The sequence below is a fragment of the Typopeltis vanoorti genome, chromosome 4 (genome assembly GCF_054136105.1).
Source record: "Typopeltis vanoorti isolate ZY-2024b chromosome 4, IOZ_Tvanoo_1.0, whole genome shotgun sequence".
NCBI lineage: Eukaryota > Metazoa > Arthropoda > Arachnida > Uropygi > Thelyphonidae > Typopeltis > Typopeltis vanoorti.
The window spans coordinates 67,595,640-67,613,746 of NC_143552.1; the positions used below are offsets into that span (position 1 = coordinate 67,595,640).

Below are 18,107 nucleotides of genomic sequence, written 5' to 3' on the forward strand. Positions count from 1 at the left end.
TTAAACTCAAAAATCGGCCATTGAACCCACACTATTTTCAGACATCAAAAATATTGTGTTAGGGACCACAAGATGGCAATACTTGCTAGCTGTCTTCTTCACTGCATACCGATTAATTGGTGATGGCCTTAGGCCAACTATCTCTGATTTGCTGCCAGTGAAGATTGAACTCCCCATTCAGTCTCCAAAAGTTACATAGGGCTAAAACAGTCTCGCCTACTCCCTATACAGGAATAAAAAGGCGTTAACTGATTTTATATATATATATATATATATATATATATATATAATTTGAGTACTGCGAAAGCAGGAGACTGACTGACTGCACTTGCAGCATTATTTTTATTAGTGGTATTGTTGCTGCCACTAGTGTGATATTGCTTGAATTTCTAAAGGAAATTTACATTCTCAGCCATAAAGACAGTAATGTTTGCTAATTCTTGCACTGCTGATTTTGGTAAATGTCCTCCAGACATACACCACTCACTTCCACACAGGTACTCAGTTTTTGTTGCTGGCATATTTTACAAATACTTCTATGGCCCACTTCATCAAAATTACCTTCATTAATACCCTCATTCTGTCAAATCCATTTAAATGTGTACAGCAGCTAATGAACACTGTCTCACAGTACATCTCCAAACTCACAGAACAAATTTTTCCTCCACTTTATTCATCCCTTCCACTGCTTTCCTCTTGTACAGTCTGCCATCTTATGTGTTTCCCCCAAGGAGTACAATCCACAGCTTTTCAAGGTAAATGTGAACAAGTTCCTTCTTGTCCATCCACAAGAGGTTGGCTAATCCCTTGTGGATGGGTTCCCCATAATGAAATAAAATAAAAAATAGCTGCTTCTAAATTGCAGCTAGCTTCATGCTTTCTCCATTTGTACTATTTTTTTAGATGTATTTTTTATTATTTATTATATAGTATTTTTGATGAATTGGGTCAATGATAACTAGTTGAAATTTGTTAAAAATGCAACCTATAGCAATGGTTGCAGCATTCCCCCCCCACCTTCTTTATGAATCCTCCCTTCCATTTTGGTTCACTTGTGTCAAACAACTTGAGAGACCTTACGTTACTTAAGCAAATGATATTCAAAATTTGGTTGAAATAGTTGAAAGATGAACCCTGCCACAGCCTCTTTTTAGTTCAGTTCGACTCAAATTCTTAGTGAAACAACTACACTCCCAGATTTGGTCACAATTGGGTTGAACAATGCAGCCAGTAGGAGTATCTGCAGAGCTATTCCTGCAATTTTCCCTGATAAGTTGTGCAAATTTTTCAGTATGAGAAATCTGTATCCCAAATTTAATATCAATCAGCCGAAGAATGCATTTGCTAGAGATATTTGCAAAAAAAAGTAGAAGAGGGAAGGAAAAAGAGAATCCTCCCTTGCTTTTTGGTCATTGTTTTTTTATATTCAAAGTACTCTAGATTTTTTTCTTCATTGGATTTAGTACTTCAAATTTGGCGCTCTGAGTCCTGTTGAATAAAAGTGGTGGTATGATTAACTTAGAACTGTAATTATCAACTGACCTAAACTCTGTAGATTTTTATTTATTGAGGGAGGAGACATTTGAAATCATGATATACTTTCACCCCAGTGGGGAATGTTGAACTGACTGCAGGAACAACTTGAACACCAGACACCAACTTTTGAGCCCCATGAGGCTATCAGTGGTGAGGTGTCTCAAAGGCTGTGTGCCAAACATAGAGATAATTTTGAACACCTGCTGTTGAAATACAATCATCCTACAGTGTTTCTTTTGCCAGTTACCAAGGGGCTTATTTCTGGACGGTTTTCTTTCTAACTGCATTGTATGTTGTCCTTTGTCCTGGAAAAAACCTTCATTTCCAAGATATAGTCCCCTTTGTAGTGGTAGCAAGAATATATCTTGAAAATGAAGGTTTCCAGGCCTGCATTTATTGGAACTTTTTCTGGCTCGCTGAGTGGTTAGTGCATCTTCTCTTTAGGATATGGGTTCAAATCCTGCTGTGAGCTTATAACTCTTTTCATGTTAAGGTGCCTCATCCATCTCATTTTCATAAAAACTGTTCTGGCATCTAGACATGCTTTCAGGATGCCAAACTATCCCATTTTTGATTATTCAGTTTCAGAGATGAAACTTGAATAATCCAAACATTTCTGTAACATTCATAAAACAAAAAAATGTTGCAATAAAGATCATTATATTCTGATAACTTGTAAGCCATATATGAGTTTATTTTATTATCAAAATGATGGGCCTTTTTTCTTTTCAGTGCCAACAGTAATATTATTGCAGTGCCAATAAACTTTCAAAGTATTCTTGTGAAAATTATCATATTTCATTTTTATAACGAATATGATCATTTTCATTAAAATAATTTTGCAACTTTGTTAATGAAGAATATCAAACTATTAGGAACACAGAATAACACTCCAGACAGTTTTTTAAAGGATTTAAATCGTATTTTTCTTCCATTGATAAATGCACAACCGTATTAACTTCTTTTTTTTTTATCTGCTTTCACTATTCACTTATCAGGCAAACCCCCCAAAATCCATTCTCCCCTCACCGGTAGCAAAATTCCAGAAGAAATCTATGAGAGCAAAACTCTTAATACTAAGGAACTTGAAGTGTCAAAAAGGTGTATCTTTTGTAAGCGAACTCTTGGTCGGTGTGTAAAGTATTTACTAAAATAAAGAGCCAGAAAGCTTCATTTCAGCGATGCAAAATTATATAACTCAAGTGGATATTAAATCCAATATTATTTCAAAGCCGAATACAGAAACTATAAAAGTTTCGTATGAAACTTTTATGGTTACGAAATTTGACCAGAGAGCTTATGGGAATACACTCGCCAACGAAACTGACCAAAATGGGCCAATGGGAGACAAATATATGGACGCTTGGGCAAAGCGATCATCTCTCTTATAAGGTCTGGCTAGGGCAACTCGTAAATGCCAGCAAGTGTATTCCCATAAGCTCTCTGGTCAAATTTGGTATGAAACTTTTATAGTTTCTGTATTCGGCTTTGAAATAATTGGATTTAATGTCCACTTGATTTATATAATTTTGCATTGCCAAAATGTAGCTTTTTGGCTTTTTATTTTAGTTAAAATGCTATTTTTTTTTCCAATTTTCATTAACAATTTTTGTAGACAAAATAGTAAATTTTAGGCGACTGAAAATAATTTTTTTGAGGAAATTTCTCCCTTAACAGTTTATGTTCCCCATTTTTTAGATTATATGGTTACCCTACTTTAGATGGGAGATGAATTTCATTGCCTATTGTGAGGCCTGAAGTGGCTTTGAAAAGTTTATTTGGTCTTCGGAGCAATGTTTTTGTGAAAAAAAAAAAAAAACATACATATAAAAATTAGAAAGTGAATAGAAATAGAAAAAACATCCTTATATTACTCATGGTATGAATGTGCTATATGTTTACAACCTTTTGTGGGTTGGAGTCAAGTAATAAAAAAAAATTCAGTTATAGAATACACCTTTAAATTAAAGTTTGAACAGGAGTATGGAATCATACTGTATACATATTTAGCAAATTACATAATATCAAACCTCAGAGAGGTTTATCTTGGAATTATTGAATGTGAAGACGGGTATTATTCAGTGTTGACATAATCAATAAAGCTGCAAACATTGGAACAGTAGTTTTTTTTGACAATCAATTCTCAGATTTTTCAGATGTTCAGATGATGGAAAAATTGCAAATGGACATCAAAACAATTACCGTATTTGTCGGCATATAAGATGCACTTTTTTTCTTTGAAAATAGGTCTGAAACACAAGATGCATCTTTTACACTGATACTCAGTTATTACTTTCATTTCTGGAAATTTTCTCTGTTCCGAGTTATGCGATTTCTTTCTTGCTTCTTTGCGGTATGCAGGGGCGACCATATGGGCAATGTGTGCGATGCACATAGGCATCAGGATAGTAAAGGCACCAAAGAGGAGGAAATACTTAAAAAAAAAAAACGTTTTTTTTTTAAAGTGATTTTTTTATTGGAGGGGGGGGGGGGATAGGGGCACCAACTAAAGTTTTGCACACAGGTGCCGGACACTACTGGCGTGCTCCTGGCGGTGTGTGAGAGCATTCCAGTTACTGGAATACATTCTAGTATTCCAGTTATGGATAGATAACTGGTCTAGGCACTCATGGACAGTTGAAGAAGCCTGCACTGCTAGTATGGGATCAGTTTCATTCTCACAGAACAGAAGATGTTAAAAATAAACTCAAGGAATTGAAAACTCAGTTAGCTATAATTCCAGGAGGTCTAACTAGTTTCAACCTTTATATGTCTGTATTAATAAACCATTTAAGGGATTTATGAAGGAGAAGTGGAACAGTTGGATGCAATCTTCAGATTTTGAGGTTATGCCATCATGAAGAAGGAAGAGGCCTAGCATTTCACAAGTTTGTGAGTGGGTCAAAGCTTCATGGGATGCTGTGAAAACTGAGACAGTGGTTAAATCATTTAAGAAGTGTGGCATTAGTAATGCACTGGATGGTACAGATAACAATTTGTCGTATGAGGACTCAGATTCTTATTTAGAAGAGGTTTAAAGTGTCTCTTATTTAGCTCTGGAGATGAATTTCTGGGTTTTGACGAAGAAGATTAAAAGGTGGGTACTGTTTCCTAGTTAGATTAGATATTTGTTGAAAGTAGACCTACTTATTACTTTGTATTTGAAATACTGTAAATTCATTATAATATTCAGTGATAAAGTTTTTTTCCTAAAAAATGTTTACAAAAAAGGGGTGCATCTTATACGCCGGCAAATATGGTAATTTTCAACAGTCAGTCAGTTTTTTTTTTTCGAAATTTCACATTGTAATAATATATATCATGATTACATACTCTTATAAGATTACATAGAGTAGCTAAGTTGCACTAATATTTTACTTACACAACAATCATTATTATTAATTATGCAATCTGTTGGAATCATTATCCAAAGTAATTAATTTATATAATTATTTTGAAGTTCTCATTTTAGTAGAAGAATAAATATTCTGTGATCAGCTTCTTTGTATCTGTTTGCATTGATGTTGATTTCATTTCTTATTGTTTAAGATCGGCTGTTGAATGTTTTTGCACTAAGTATAGTATTCGTGCATCACTTCTTTATGTGATTTGGAAACTAATTTTATGACTTGTTATATAATATAGAAAACATCTTGTTTAATATTAACATACTCTAACTACTTTTTTTATAAATAATAGTAACCTGTAAACATATAATTATCTAAGAGGCAATATTTTTCTGTACCTCTGTGTTTGTTAAGATCTGAATCACTTATTTTGAATTAACACTAGAGGTTTCCATGTAGTAAAATAGATTCTTCCCTTGTAGAATTCAGTACTACAGCCTGCTTTGAATGCATGTAGAATGCGTTTTTAACATTTTTAAATTTAAGAATTCATACAAACAAAAAATCTGCATAACTTTAACTACATTTGGCTCTCATTATAGCAAACTCATTCATTATGATAAACTGCTGAAAAGTCGTAAACAAAATCCCATGGTATAGTGCTGTGCTAAAATAAATTCACTATTTCACTATAGCAAGCTATATCTATAACAGACTAGTCTTGTGGTCACTACAAGTTTGCTGTAGTGAGTCAACTGTACATCTGTAATGTGCTGTTCATCATCATCAAATTCCTGCCATGTACCCTCAAGGGGTGCACAGGATATGATAGTACTACATGAAAAATTTACATCATTACTAACTTCCTATCTACAATTTTCCTCCAAATCAGTCTGTTACTTGTCAGGACTCTAACATTACCAGATCTTATATTTCTATCGTCTAAGGCACTTTGTACCATATCAATCCACCTATGTCTTGGTCTTCCTCTGGGTCGTTTTCCTGCCAACCTGGCAGAGAACACTTGCTTTGCTAATCTTTCTTTGCCCATTCTGTTTAAGTGACCATACCACCTGAGATTAGCTCTGCTAACACATTCCTGGATGTTGACAATGTCAAGTTCTTTCCTAATATTCTCATTTTTAATATGGTATTGCCATTGATGCCATCTGTTCACACCACTAATCTTTCTCAGGACTCTCATATCTGTGGTCTCTAGTCTTTGGTCAAGTGTTTTACTTCTGACCCAGCTCTCCGATCCATAAGTTAAAACTGGTTCGAACACTATCTTGTATACAACTAATTTAGTGGTTTGGCTAATTACTCTCTTGTTCCATATAAACTTATTCAGTTCACTTCCTACCATACCAGCTTTGTTGATTCTGTTGTCTATTTCTATATATTAATTTACCATCTTCAGTAAAAATCGTGCCTAAGTAGCTGAAATGTTTTACTTGTTCCACAGGTTCTCCATTCACAACACAGTTGACATTTTCAATGATTCTGCCTATTTTCATTGTCTTTGTCTTTTTAATGCTGACCTTCATACCATATCTATTACAACAGTTATTCAATTTAGTCAGGGAATCTTGCAAACTTGTAGCAGATTTATTTAGAAGTATAACATCGTCTGCATAAAGCAAAGAGCTGACATTAACATCTCCAATTCTCATATCATGTTTAATACCACTTTCCTTCATAATGTGATCCATATAGATAATGAATAACAGAGGGGATAATGTACATCCTTGTCTCACACGTGCTGTTTTCAACTTGAATTACAATAGATTTTTAATCGTACATTGTCTATAAGTTTTTCTGTTTCATTCAATTGCAATTTGAATTTACTCTACAATCATATAACAAAGTTTGAATACAGACGTTTGTTTTTTACATTCTTTTATTGCAAGTTAAAAATTAACATATTTTGTTTTGAAGATTTTTGACTAAGTTTAACTAAGTTTTGTGAAATCAATTTGTTACTTTTTGAAGATAGCATTTACCTTGGTTTGTATTTTTTCACCTGTGTTCAATGCAAAACTTAATGTAGCTTCATCTGCATGTTAATTTTATTAGCTTTATTTCACAGAGGTCATAGATACTGTTCCTACAATAAATCTCTGTGAAACACCATAATGTTATATTGGAAAACTGTTATAGCTATTATTATTTTTATTTTTTTACAGTTTGCGATTGAGCATTTGAATAACTTTAAACCAGTTTAACACAGTACATCATATTCCTATCATTTCCATTTCCTTATCATCAACATGTCATTATCATCAACTGATGATGATAATGACAAAGTCATTATCATCATCAGTTGCAACAGTCTTGGGATTGGTAGCTCAGCAGCAATTTCCTCTTTGTTTCCTTTTCTGAACATAGTTCAGAAAAGGAAACAATGGTTTTCTTCTTAATCTCCTGGTAACTCCTCAGGCCTATGCTTTCTTTGACTTGGTATGCCCCTTATTCTTTTCCTCTCTGTTTTGCCTTCAGTTATTCTTTTCATAAGTCCATCATGCCAAAGTATATGCCCATACCACCTATCTCTTCTCATTTTGATTGATCGAAAGGCAAAGTCATTATGTAAATCTAGAAAACTAAATGTTTTTGGTCATCTAGCAAGGCATAATAACACAAGTTATAAAGGTCACTAATGCATGTTCAGTATTTTGTCTAACCTGAAAAGTAGACTTAGAAATTTTTGGTAAAAAAAAAAAAAAAAAAAGTCTACTTTTTACCAGTTTCTGTAATATTTTTTTAAAGAAATCTGATGAAAGAGATTGGTCTAAAATCATTTTTATTTTCCTTCTTATAAACCATTATTACTACAGTCATCTTGAAATCCATTGAAAAGAAATCAGACGTGATAAGTAAAAAAATATAGTAAGAGTTCCTGATGTATCAGATTATCCCAAAAGTAATGTCGTTTTTTTTATACTGTACTTGTTCAAATGTGTATCAGCTTGTCATGTTCTTTAAAAATTCAAAATTTGCTAAGCTGAGGCATCTTCATTCTGAGGAATTCCACCTTGCAAGAACATCATATATAAGTTATTGTTTAAATAACCCTTTATTACTAGAGGTCACTGAAGATCGCATTAGGTACATCATGCTTTATGAGTTCAGAAAAGGAAACAATGCTGCTAACACTGTAAAAAATGTGCAAGAAGTGGATGGCGATAATGTTTTGAATGTGCAAAAGTGACAGTGATGGTTCCAAAAATTTCAACAAGAGGGACTTTAGTTTGAAAGACTTCCCTTGCTCTGGGAGCTCTGTCTTTCATGATAATGATATGCTGGAAGCCATTTATGCAAGAAATACCAATGCAACTACTGTAGATTTAGCAAAAGATCTTAATTCATTGTCATCGACGATCCATCACCATTTTCAAGAACTTGGAACAGTGTCTAATCGTATTCACGAACAACAATCGAAGAGAGCGCATCAACATCTGCATTGCTCTTCATTCTCTAGAGGTTCAATCTTTTTGAGTCTTGTAGTCACCACCAGTGATGAAAAGTGGATTCTATGCAAGAATGTTAAGCATCGAAGGCAGTGGGTTCATTCAGGGGAACAAGCTAAACCTCAGCCAAAACAAGACCTTCACCCTCAAAAGGTTTTGTTAAGCAGGTGGAGGGAAGGGATATGGCTGGTATTATACACTTTGAACTCTTGCCACAAAACCAAACAATCACAGCTAATGTATGCTGCAAACAACTCAATCAATTGAATGAAATTCAACTGAACAACTTTTTCAATTGAATGAAAAAGTGAAAGAAAAGAGGTGTTCTCTGGTCAGTCAAAAGGGTGTTGTTTTTCACCATGATATAACGCATATCTTCATAGTGCAAGAATCACCTGCATGACGATTGAGGAACTCAGCTGGGAAAAGTTTCCACATCCATATTCTCCTGATTTTGCACCTTCAGATTACTGCTTATTTTGAAGTTTGTAAAACATATAAACTATGAAACAAATACATAGTATAAACTAATAAAAATACAAATTGTACGTAAACGCCATTACACATAATGCATAAATGTTTTAGGCAAAATAAAATAAAGTAAATAATTTAATCGGCATCACTGTTTTCAAAAAGAACATTAATAAATAAAGAACAATGGTCCTCTAAGTGGCCATTGTTCTTTATTTATGAGTGGCCAGACGTCATCATCACTTGAAATCTCTTGGACATGATTTGTATAATTCTCATTGCATACGTTGGTTGGTTTAGTTATCAAGAAGTCAGTAATAAGACCTTATGTACCACAATGCTACAATTTTTTATTAAGTTCATAATATGGAGCTAAACAAATATCCAGTTGTCTTGTGAATTTTCTGGAGTGCTCCATTGAGGGATCATTATCCGTAAAACAACTTCCTAACTTTCTTGCTAAGTCCAATCCTTCTGCTAATTTCTTTAAACTGAATTCGTTAACGGATTCATCGCAATCAGAATCTTCGGCAGAACTTTCTCTGTTAATTGTACCAGTTCCTCGTTTAAATCTGTTTCCCCATTAATTAATTCACTAATTTCGTTTTCAACCATATCAAAAGCCCTCTAAGTGGCCATTACTATAAAAATAAAATTTTTACATAAAAAGCTTTACATAATGCATGTAATTCACCAGAAAATAAAGTGCTCAGCTTTGAGGACACACTTATGATTTTTATGCGCTTTCCTGGCAGAAAACAAAGACAACTTTCAACAATAAAGACTTTATACAGTAAACAATTGATGTACATGCCTGCTAAAGGGTATTTCCCCTAATATAAATTCGCTACTTATAACTATATGGGCAGACACAAATTTAACAAAGATAAAATTTGGTTTTCAAGTAGCGCGATGAAAAATATATGAAAAGATAAAGGTTACTACAATTTGTAGACCGCGTTTATATGAGGGTTACCTGTACTTGATTAAATTAGCAAGTGATTTATCTTTTATATCCTTTCAAAACTTAATGCTAAAAATGACATTACTTTTGGGATGACCTGTGTTATATCGATGTTTCTATACTATATGATTTATGCTTAATTAGTTGTTTACTTAAATCTATCCTTTCTTACCTAAAACCTTATACAATCAAAATCCTACTGGCTGCTCTATTGTTATATATTCACCTTTCGTTATTTATTCTTTCTTCTTTTACTTTATTCCTATTCTTATATCTAGGATTGTTTCCTCTTCGGATACTGGCGAATTTATATTTTGCTGCGCCAGCCAGTATCCTATAGTAGAAAAGATCCTTACTCAGGGAGACAATACTAGATTCTTAGCTTTCTTACACGATATTGTAATTAAACTGCCGTATAGATTCAGATTATTGCAGTCGTGACCTAAATCTATATTTATATTCACTCTCTAAATCCTTCCTGCCAAAATAGGTTATATTTTTATAAGTGGTAATTTGGAATTGTAATCAGGCATGACAGGTTCAGGTAAATATGACATGTTTATTGGAATATCTAAAACACAATACAAAATTCATACACTCAATTATGCTCAATACTAAATAAAACTCTAATTAAGAGGTTAACACTTTCTAAATTAATTAAATCCTATAAAGCATGCTAAACACAGTAACTGCATATCGGGATAGATAGCAAATGATATGAAGTTAAGCTAAATACCTTTCATTAGTATTACTTGCAAGAGAAAACTAACAAACAGTCTAATGTTACCGAGATACTAAATTCTACTATTCTTATCGCATCAAGTTAATCCTATCACATACAAAATTACAAAAGATCTCTTCCTAACAATTCTTCTTACTCTCAAAGGAGGTTAACTTTCTAAATAGAGACTGTCCACAGAGTTCTTTAGAATACAGTTCTTAATTTCACATTCGTAAACAATCTTCTCTCTTCTAATGAACTTTCACACAAAATTAGAGTAATTGCACCTTATCGAGCTATTTCCACGTCGTTACGCCGTACACGTGCCTTCCAGGAATTATTACTTAGCTACTTTTTAGATGATGACTCACAGCAAATTTTACATAGCTTAAGTGGGGCTTAAATTTAAATCAGATTATCTCTCTTTTTTTTTTAGACACTTAAAATTGAAATCCTAATATAATCACATCAGCTTAAATATAAGGCACTTGAAATAAAGAATACAAATGTTACATAAAGCGAAAAAAGTTTCACTTTTAATTACAACTGATGTGCAGGTATTTCTCTTTGCCAGCAAGTTTTATATGTTAGGTTCTAAATGAATGATTTCTTTCCAAGATTCCTTCATTTAGGATCTAACACCTGATACATTGCCATTCCTTGAGAATTTTGATGTTAATGCAATTATATCCCTAAAGTATTAGTTGCTTTTAGGCTAGCTATTACATTTCTGATTTCATTTTCACAAGTAGAGATGACTTGGAGTTATCAGTTCTTTTAGCTGTATCATTAACTGGAATATTACCCCATATATTTTATATTATGAAGGTTATAAATCTATAGTACATTAGTACTGTGGGTTGGCTAATTGATTTTTTGTAATACTTTATATTTTATTTAGTTATTTGTTTGTATATATATATATATATTAATTTATTTTTTATCAAATTAGATCCCCTCATGGATCTCTGCAAAATGATCCAAGGGGAGGAGTGTTATTTTGCATTGATTTAGATCATTGGTTTCCAAACTTTTCGCCGTGAGGGCCAAATTGGGTACTTCAGCACTGTTCAGCGGGCCGTAGTAATAAAAAAACTCTAGAACTAGATATATGAGTTTTATCGAAAGCAGATAAAAACTGATTACAGAGTATGTGAGATTAAATTATCATATATTAATGACAACGAACACTATCAGCAAATTCTCATATTTTTATCACAAATTATAATAAAATCATTAATGTGAATGATATAACTGTGTTTGTGTTTTTAAAATCTTATTAAACTCAGGTTCAAATTTTGAAGTGCTAATTACAAGTAGCGCTTTCAAATATTCGTCAAATAAATTTGCCCTGTATTTTGACTTGATATATTTCATTCGGGCAAAAGTTTGTTCGCAAAGATGCGTTGTCCCAAAAATAGAGAAATTTACAAGCAAATTTCTTCAAATTTGGGAACTGCTCAGAGTTCAAAAATTTATAAAAATCGATCAAGTTTCCTTCCTTGTATTTATCTTTAATATGTTCATTTGCCTGAAGTTCAATAATTTCCATTTGAAGTTGACTTGGGACATCAGTAACAACACAGTCAAGTGGATTTTGAAACAATCTTATTTCCCTAGCATTGGCGTCCAAATCAGCAAATCGCTTCTGAAATTGTTAAGATCTGAAATAACTAAATTTGCGAACAAGAAAGGAAATTCTGCTTCACCCTTTTTATGCAATTTGTATGGCATATGAGCAAAGTTACAATTTTTCACCTGGCCTTCCAGAAGTATCAGTTTTGCTCTGAATGCCTTGATATGAGATAATAAATCACAAACTAAGTTATTTTCACCCTGCAACTTTAAATTCGAATTGTTCATGTGGTTCACCAGATCTGCAAAAAATGCCAATTTCCAAACCCACTCGGTATCTGATAAAAGTGGTTTGTAACAGTTTTTCTCAGTAAGAAATATATCAATTTCATTCCTGAGATGAAAGAACCTTTCCACAGCTAAGCCAGCGAACTGCAGTATAATATGTCAAGTCAGCATACTCAGAATCGCATTCCTCGAGAAAAGACCTAAACTGGCGTTGATTAAGTGCATGAGAGCGAATGAAATTTACCATAGAAATAACAGGTTTCAAGACACAGCTCATATCAACATATTTTCCACAAAGTGATTGTTGATGGATAACACAGTGAAGAAACATTGATTTTGATATTTTTGCATCCTCACAAGCTTTTGTGATTTGCCCAACCAACCCTATTTTTATACCAGACATGTTTTTTTCCTCCATCAACTGTTTTTGAATTTCTTTGAAGATATCTTCTCCTGTTGTAGTACCATGCATGCTGCGAAGTGACGCTAATTCCTGTGTGACATTAAGTTCATCGTCAATACCATGTAAAAATACTACAAGTTGTGAGGTATTACAAACATCAGTTGATTCATCCAGCGCGAGAGAATACCGACTAAAATATTGTGCTTTGCCTACAACTTGCTGGATAATGTTATTTCCCATATTTTCAACCCGACGAGCAATAGTATTTGGCGAAAGACTTATTATTTTAAAAATATTAAGTTTTTCTGGGCATAACTCGGCTACTGCTTCCATCATACATTCTTTGATGATATTGCCATCGATGAATGGTTTTTCTTTTTTTAGCCGACACATAAGCAACCTTATAGCTTACCAAGATTAAGGCTTCATTTTCTGAGTTTTCTTTCGTAAATAAGCCTTGCTGAGAATGCAAACAACAACATAATGATTCAAATTTATCTGAACGCTCCTTTTCTCTAAATTGCGAAAACGTTGAAGTGTGTTTTATTTCATAGTGGCAGCGTATATTGTATACTTTCAACACAGCAACAGTCTTTACAAATGAGACATAAAACTTTATCCTTTTAATTTGATTGTATGAAGAAGTATTTTATGCCCCATTCTTCATTAAACACACGACATTCATGATCAACTTTTCTTTTCTTTTCTTTTTCCCTTCCATGTTAACCCTATAAAAGAGAATAAATCTCCTCTATACTATAAAATAAGCTGAAATTGGAAACGGATGTAGGTTGTAACGTTTTTGTCAAGTTATTTGAAACGTTTTGAAACTCGGGGGCTACCCTGAGTGTTGAGTCTTCAAAATTCGAGTCATCAGAATTCAAGGATAACCGGCCTACCAGTCTGGAACACGGGGGGGTTGGGCGCCGTAGGTGTCAGGAGGCAGAGCCCCCTAGTTTATAAATAATTATAAAAAAAATTTTATTTATTTCAAAAAAAAATTGTAAAAATTACCAAAAAAAATCTTATCGCGACAATTTCTACGCACGAACTGATACTTTTTTTTTTGAAATCGATGAATTCATTTTTTTCCGTTCGGGAAACAATTTGTTTAAATTTTTGTTAGTCATTAGTTTTTCAACCGAATATACAATGACAATTTACATGTAACTTTTTTTTAATTTCATATAACTTTGAGTTTTTTGTCAGTGAATACAGATCGGAAAATTTTGTTTTTATTTCGTTTTTTGCTCATTAGTTCATTTTAACTGTGTTTTTTACTGACTTTTTTAAGTGTTCTTATTTCATGCGACATAATTTTTTTTTTGTTGATAAAGTTTATTTGGATGCAACTTTTTTTATTTCGTTTTAAATTTTTTTTTCTTTGTTTCCATTTTAACCGACCTTCTACAGTCAGAAAGACCGTAACTTAGATTACGGTTGCTTTTTTGCTATTCAAGAATATATTTTGAACACAATTTTAATTAATGCATTTGAAATCTATTAACACTCCGTGTTTCCTCCCCCCCCCCCCCCGGATTGAAAAATTAGTCTAATTAACGGGCCAGATAAAATGATATTGCGGGCCACAGTTTGGAAACCCCTGATTTAGATCCATGATTTAAAACTTTGTGGAATTTTTTTTTAATTTCTTATTTATTTATTAATAATTATGTGATCTAGAGACACAAACTATCATTGCATTCCATTGTTCAGATGTTGACATACTTTTGAGCCCCATGCATAGCCAGTAAATCCATATAGTTTTGACAAACCTCATTCCTTAGTGAGGCTACAGTCATCAATTATGAGAATATTGTCACATTTGATTTCATCTAGAATGCCCTCCAGTTCTTGGATAAACTTAGGCTATGTCACAATGTGACCTATAGATAGGCACTAAATATATGTGTTAAAGTTTAAATGTTTTTATTTTTATTTCTAATATTTGTATATATGGAATTTTGGACAAATATATTGGGTTGGCAAATAAGTTCGTTTGGTTTATGCATTAGTACAAGTTTACGCCGCTTCGCCTGTTGCTATTGCGCAGTTGAAAGGTGCATTTCAATAACCTTTCAGTGAATTTTCATTCGGCCTACTTCAGTTGCGTGTGTGTGTAACATATTTTTAGAAATGGAAGGAAATAACATACATTACTGGCATATTTTGCTTTTTTATTTCAAAAAAGGCAAACGAGCTGTGGTGGCCCTTAAAAAATCTGCAGCATATATGGAGATGGTGCCTTAACATAACATGTATGCCAAAAGTGGTTTGCCAAATTATGTTCTGGAGATTTCGACGTCAGTGATGCACCTTGTGCCGGTCGCCCGACTGAGGTTGATTTGAGTGTTGGGAAGGATATCGTCAACAAAAATCTGTCACAAACAGTGCGGGAGATTGCTGCCAGTACCGAACATATCCCATACAAGCGTTGAAAACCATTTGCACAAGCTGGGATATGTTTCAAAACTCAGTGTTTGGGTGGCCATGAATTGACTGAGGCCAATTGACTGCTCGCATATCCATCTGTGATTCGCTGCGATGTCGCCAAGAAAATGACCCATTTTTGAAGCGGATGATTACAGGAGATGAAAAATGGGTCATGTACGATAATACGTAAAAGATCATGGGGGCACAAGAGTGAACTGCCGCAAACAGCCTTGAAAGCAGAATTGCACCCAAAGAAGGTCACTCTCTGTGTGGTGGGATTATAAAGGTGTTGTCCACTACGAGGTGTTACCGTCAGGCAGAACGATTGATTCAACTGTCTATTGCTCACAGTTAACGCGACTGGCTCGTGCAACTAGCAAAAAACGTCCTGAATTGGCAAATCGGAAAGGAGTTGTCTTTCACCACGACAACGCCAGACCCTACACATCGTTAACAACCCGGAGTAAATCGTTATGTCTTGGCTGGGATGTTTTGCCACAGTTTTCTTTTCTGAAAACATAGGTTTTGACTTGGCAAAAAATTGCATCTAGACAGGCAGCAGACTGTGTTATTCACCGTATTCACCGGATCTGGCACCTTCCGATTACCACTTATTCTGATCGTTGCAAAACGATCTGAACAAGTGGAAGCAGAGCAAAGGTTTTCCCATTTCTCTGAACAGGAAAACCTTCGCTAATGAGGAGGCTGTCAAAAGACACCTGGATCAGTTTTTCGCCAGTGATCAGGAGTTTTATGAACACGGCATAATGAAGTCAGTGGACAGGTGACAAGAGGTCATTGATAAAGAGGGTCAATATATAACTGACTAGTATGTATTATATATATTAAATAAAATGTGTTTCATTCCATTCTGAAAAACCAATGAACTTATTTGCCAACCCAATAGTTATATGGTTCATTTTTAACAGATTTCTATTAATATTGAGATATTCAGATAACAGTTTAAATACCTGGAAGTAATTTTTTATGTTCCATTTTATCTCAAAAAAATTTGTGTATTGCATTCTGTCATGATATGCATTTATGAAATGTGTCATCATAATTATTCTTGTCAATCATTTTTGTTTGTAAGCCAGGTTTATCTCTTAATCAGAGATAAATCAGAGAATACAGATTTATCTTCTGTTATTTTATCCTCTTTTTTTCTTTGTTATGTATGTTTGATAAGTCAGATAACTGGGGAAGATGGAATATTAAGAAGTTGGATATCATGTAACTCAGTGTGTTATTTCTGTAACTTAGAATGGAGTCTTCAGTTGTGAGGACTTCAGAATTCTAATCCTCTCAAGAATATAAGAAACCTTTATAAGGGATTTTCGACTAAAGATTGTTGGTTAGTTTTGTTAGTCCTCATATGTGGATGGTAGAGTTTTCTTTTCTGAAAACATAGGTTTTGATTTGGCAAAAAGTTGCATCTAGATAGGCAGCAGATTGTCCTATCATTACCAAAAAATTAGTTTTATAAGAAGAGTTACTCCAAGTGTTACTTGGAGTAACAGGTCATTGGACCTAATATGCAAGAGGATGATGGAATGGGAGATATAGAATGTTTCAGGCTTATAGTGACCTTGGTGTCTATAGAAGCCATAGCCTCTAAGATTTAAATATATATGCAACTTTTTTTATTTGCAAAACTTTATCTTAATGTGTATAAAACTTATGTTGGTTGTGTTGAATGCCTTAGAAATTCAGTTTTTATGTGACTCCCATCCATGAAAAGTTGTAAACTTATAGTGAAATAGTACTAAATAGGCTAAGGTTCTTTTTTTTTTTTTTTTATCATTGTTATTTCTAATTAATTTTTTTATATAATTCAGAAACCTTACTCTAAAGACCAACCATGGAATTTTTTCAAGCCATTCAAGGCCTCTAGTATGTGGGGTGGTGGTCTTATACCATGCAATGAAAATTAATTTTCTATCACACAAACAGGATTCAAATTCAAACTAGTAGCCAGTTGGTTGAAGAGTAGACACTCTGCCAACCAGGCCAGCATAATTGTAGTTAATAATGTAGCATATCATTATATTATTTTGCATATTGTTATTAAAAAGAGGCTGCCAGAATTTGAGATAACCTGTCAAATTTTAGTAAAGATTCCAAATACTGAATTTCATTGAAACCTATTTGGTTATAGCAGTGTTGTTATACATATAAATATATAGATGGAATATAATAGTTATTTATGTATTTGTATTCTTTCGTTGCTATTAGATGGCAAAAGGTGATGAACAGTTATTTAAAGCAGCAGATCTTAATGGAGATGGCTTTTTGGATAAAACAGAATATCCTGGATTTTCACATCCTGAAGAATTTGATCATATGCATCAGGTATAAATTTTTATATTTAGTATTAAATACCAATCAACAAATGTTTGCTAACCAAGTTTCTTCACCATGTAAACTTTATAGAGGCTAAGCTTTATCTATCTACTTTTTTATAATAATTTTATAATAATTTTATAATATAATGTTAATATTTCATTTTTCAATACATTAGATAGATTAATTGCTGTAATCAAAACTTTTGAATATCAGTAAGAGTTTAAAAACTGGAGTAGGGTATAGATTCGATTTTCGTGTGCACAACATAGATGCATGAAGATTTATAAATTTTATCCACATCTAAACATGATCACAGATGATTGACTAGAATATTCAATAAATTAATCCTGAATTGGATTAATAAAATAAAAGAGGATATGAAAACCGAATCACAACAAGCGACACCAAACTGGACAGAATTGTTTGGACTCTCCCAAGACAGACAGAAGTGGAAAGAGTTCATTCGGCTTCATCATCATTCACATAGATGATGGAAGAGAGAAGAAGAATTGGTATTGGTAATGTTCATCTTAGTGTACTAGATGCATTTGTT

The 18,107-nt window shown here is 33.4% G+C and overlaps 1 protein-coding gene across 1 annotated transcript in view; it reads left to right on the forward strand.

Moving 5' to 3' along the window:
* The window catches only part of LOC150107379 (reticulocalbin-2), an 86,934-nt gene that overhangs the window by 58,146 nt on the left and 10,681 nt on the right, over positions 1-18,107 (forward strand). The window contains exon 4 of the mRNA XM_090391241.1: positions 17,444-17,560. Within this exon, the coding sequence (XP_090247367.1) occupies positions 17,444-17,560 (117 nt within the window). The remainder of the gene's footprint in view (positions 1-17,443; positions 17,561-18,107) is intronic.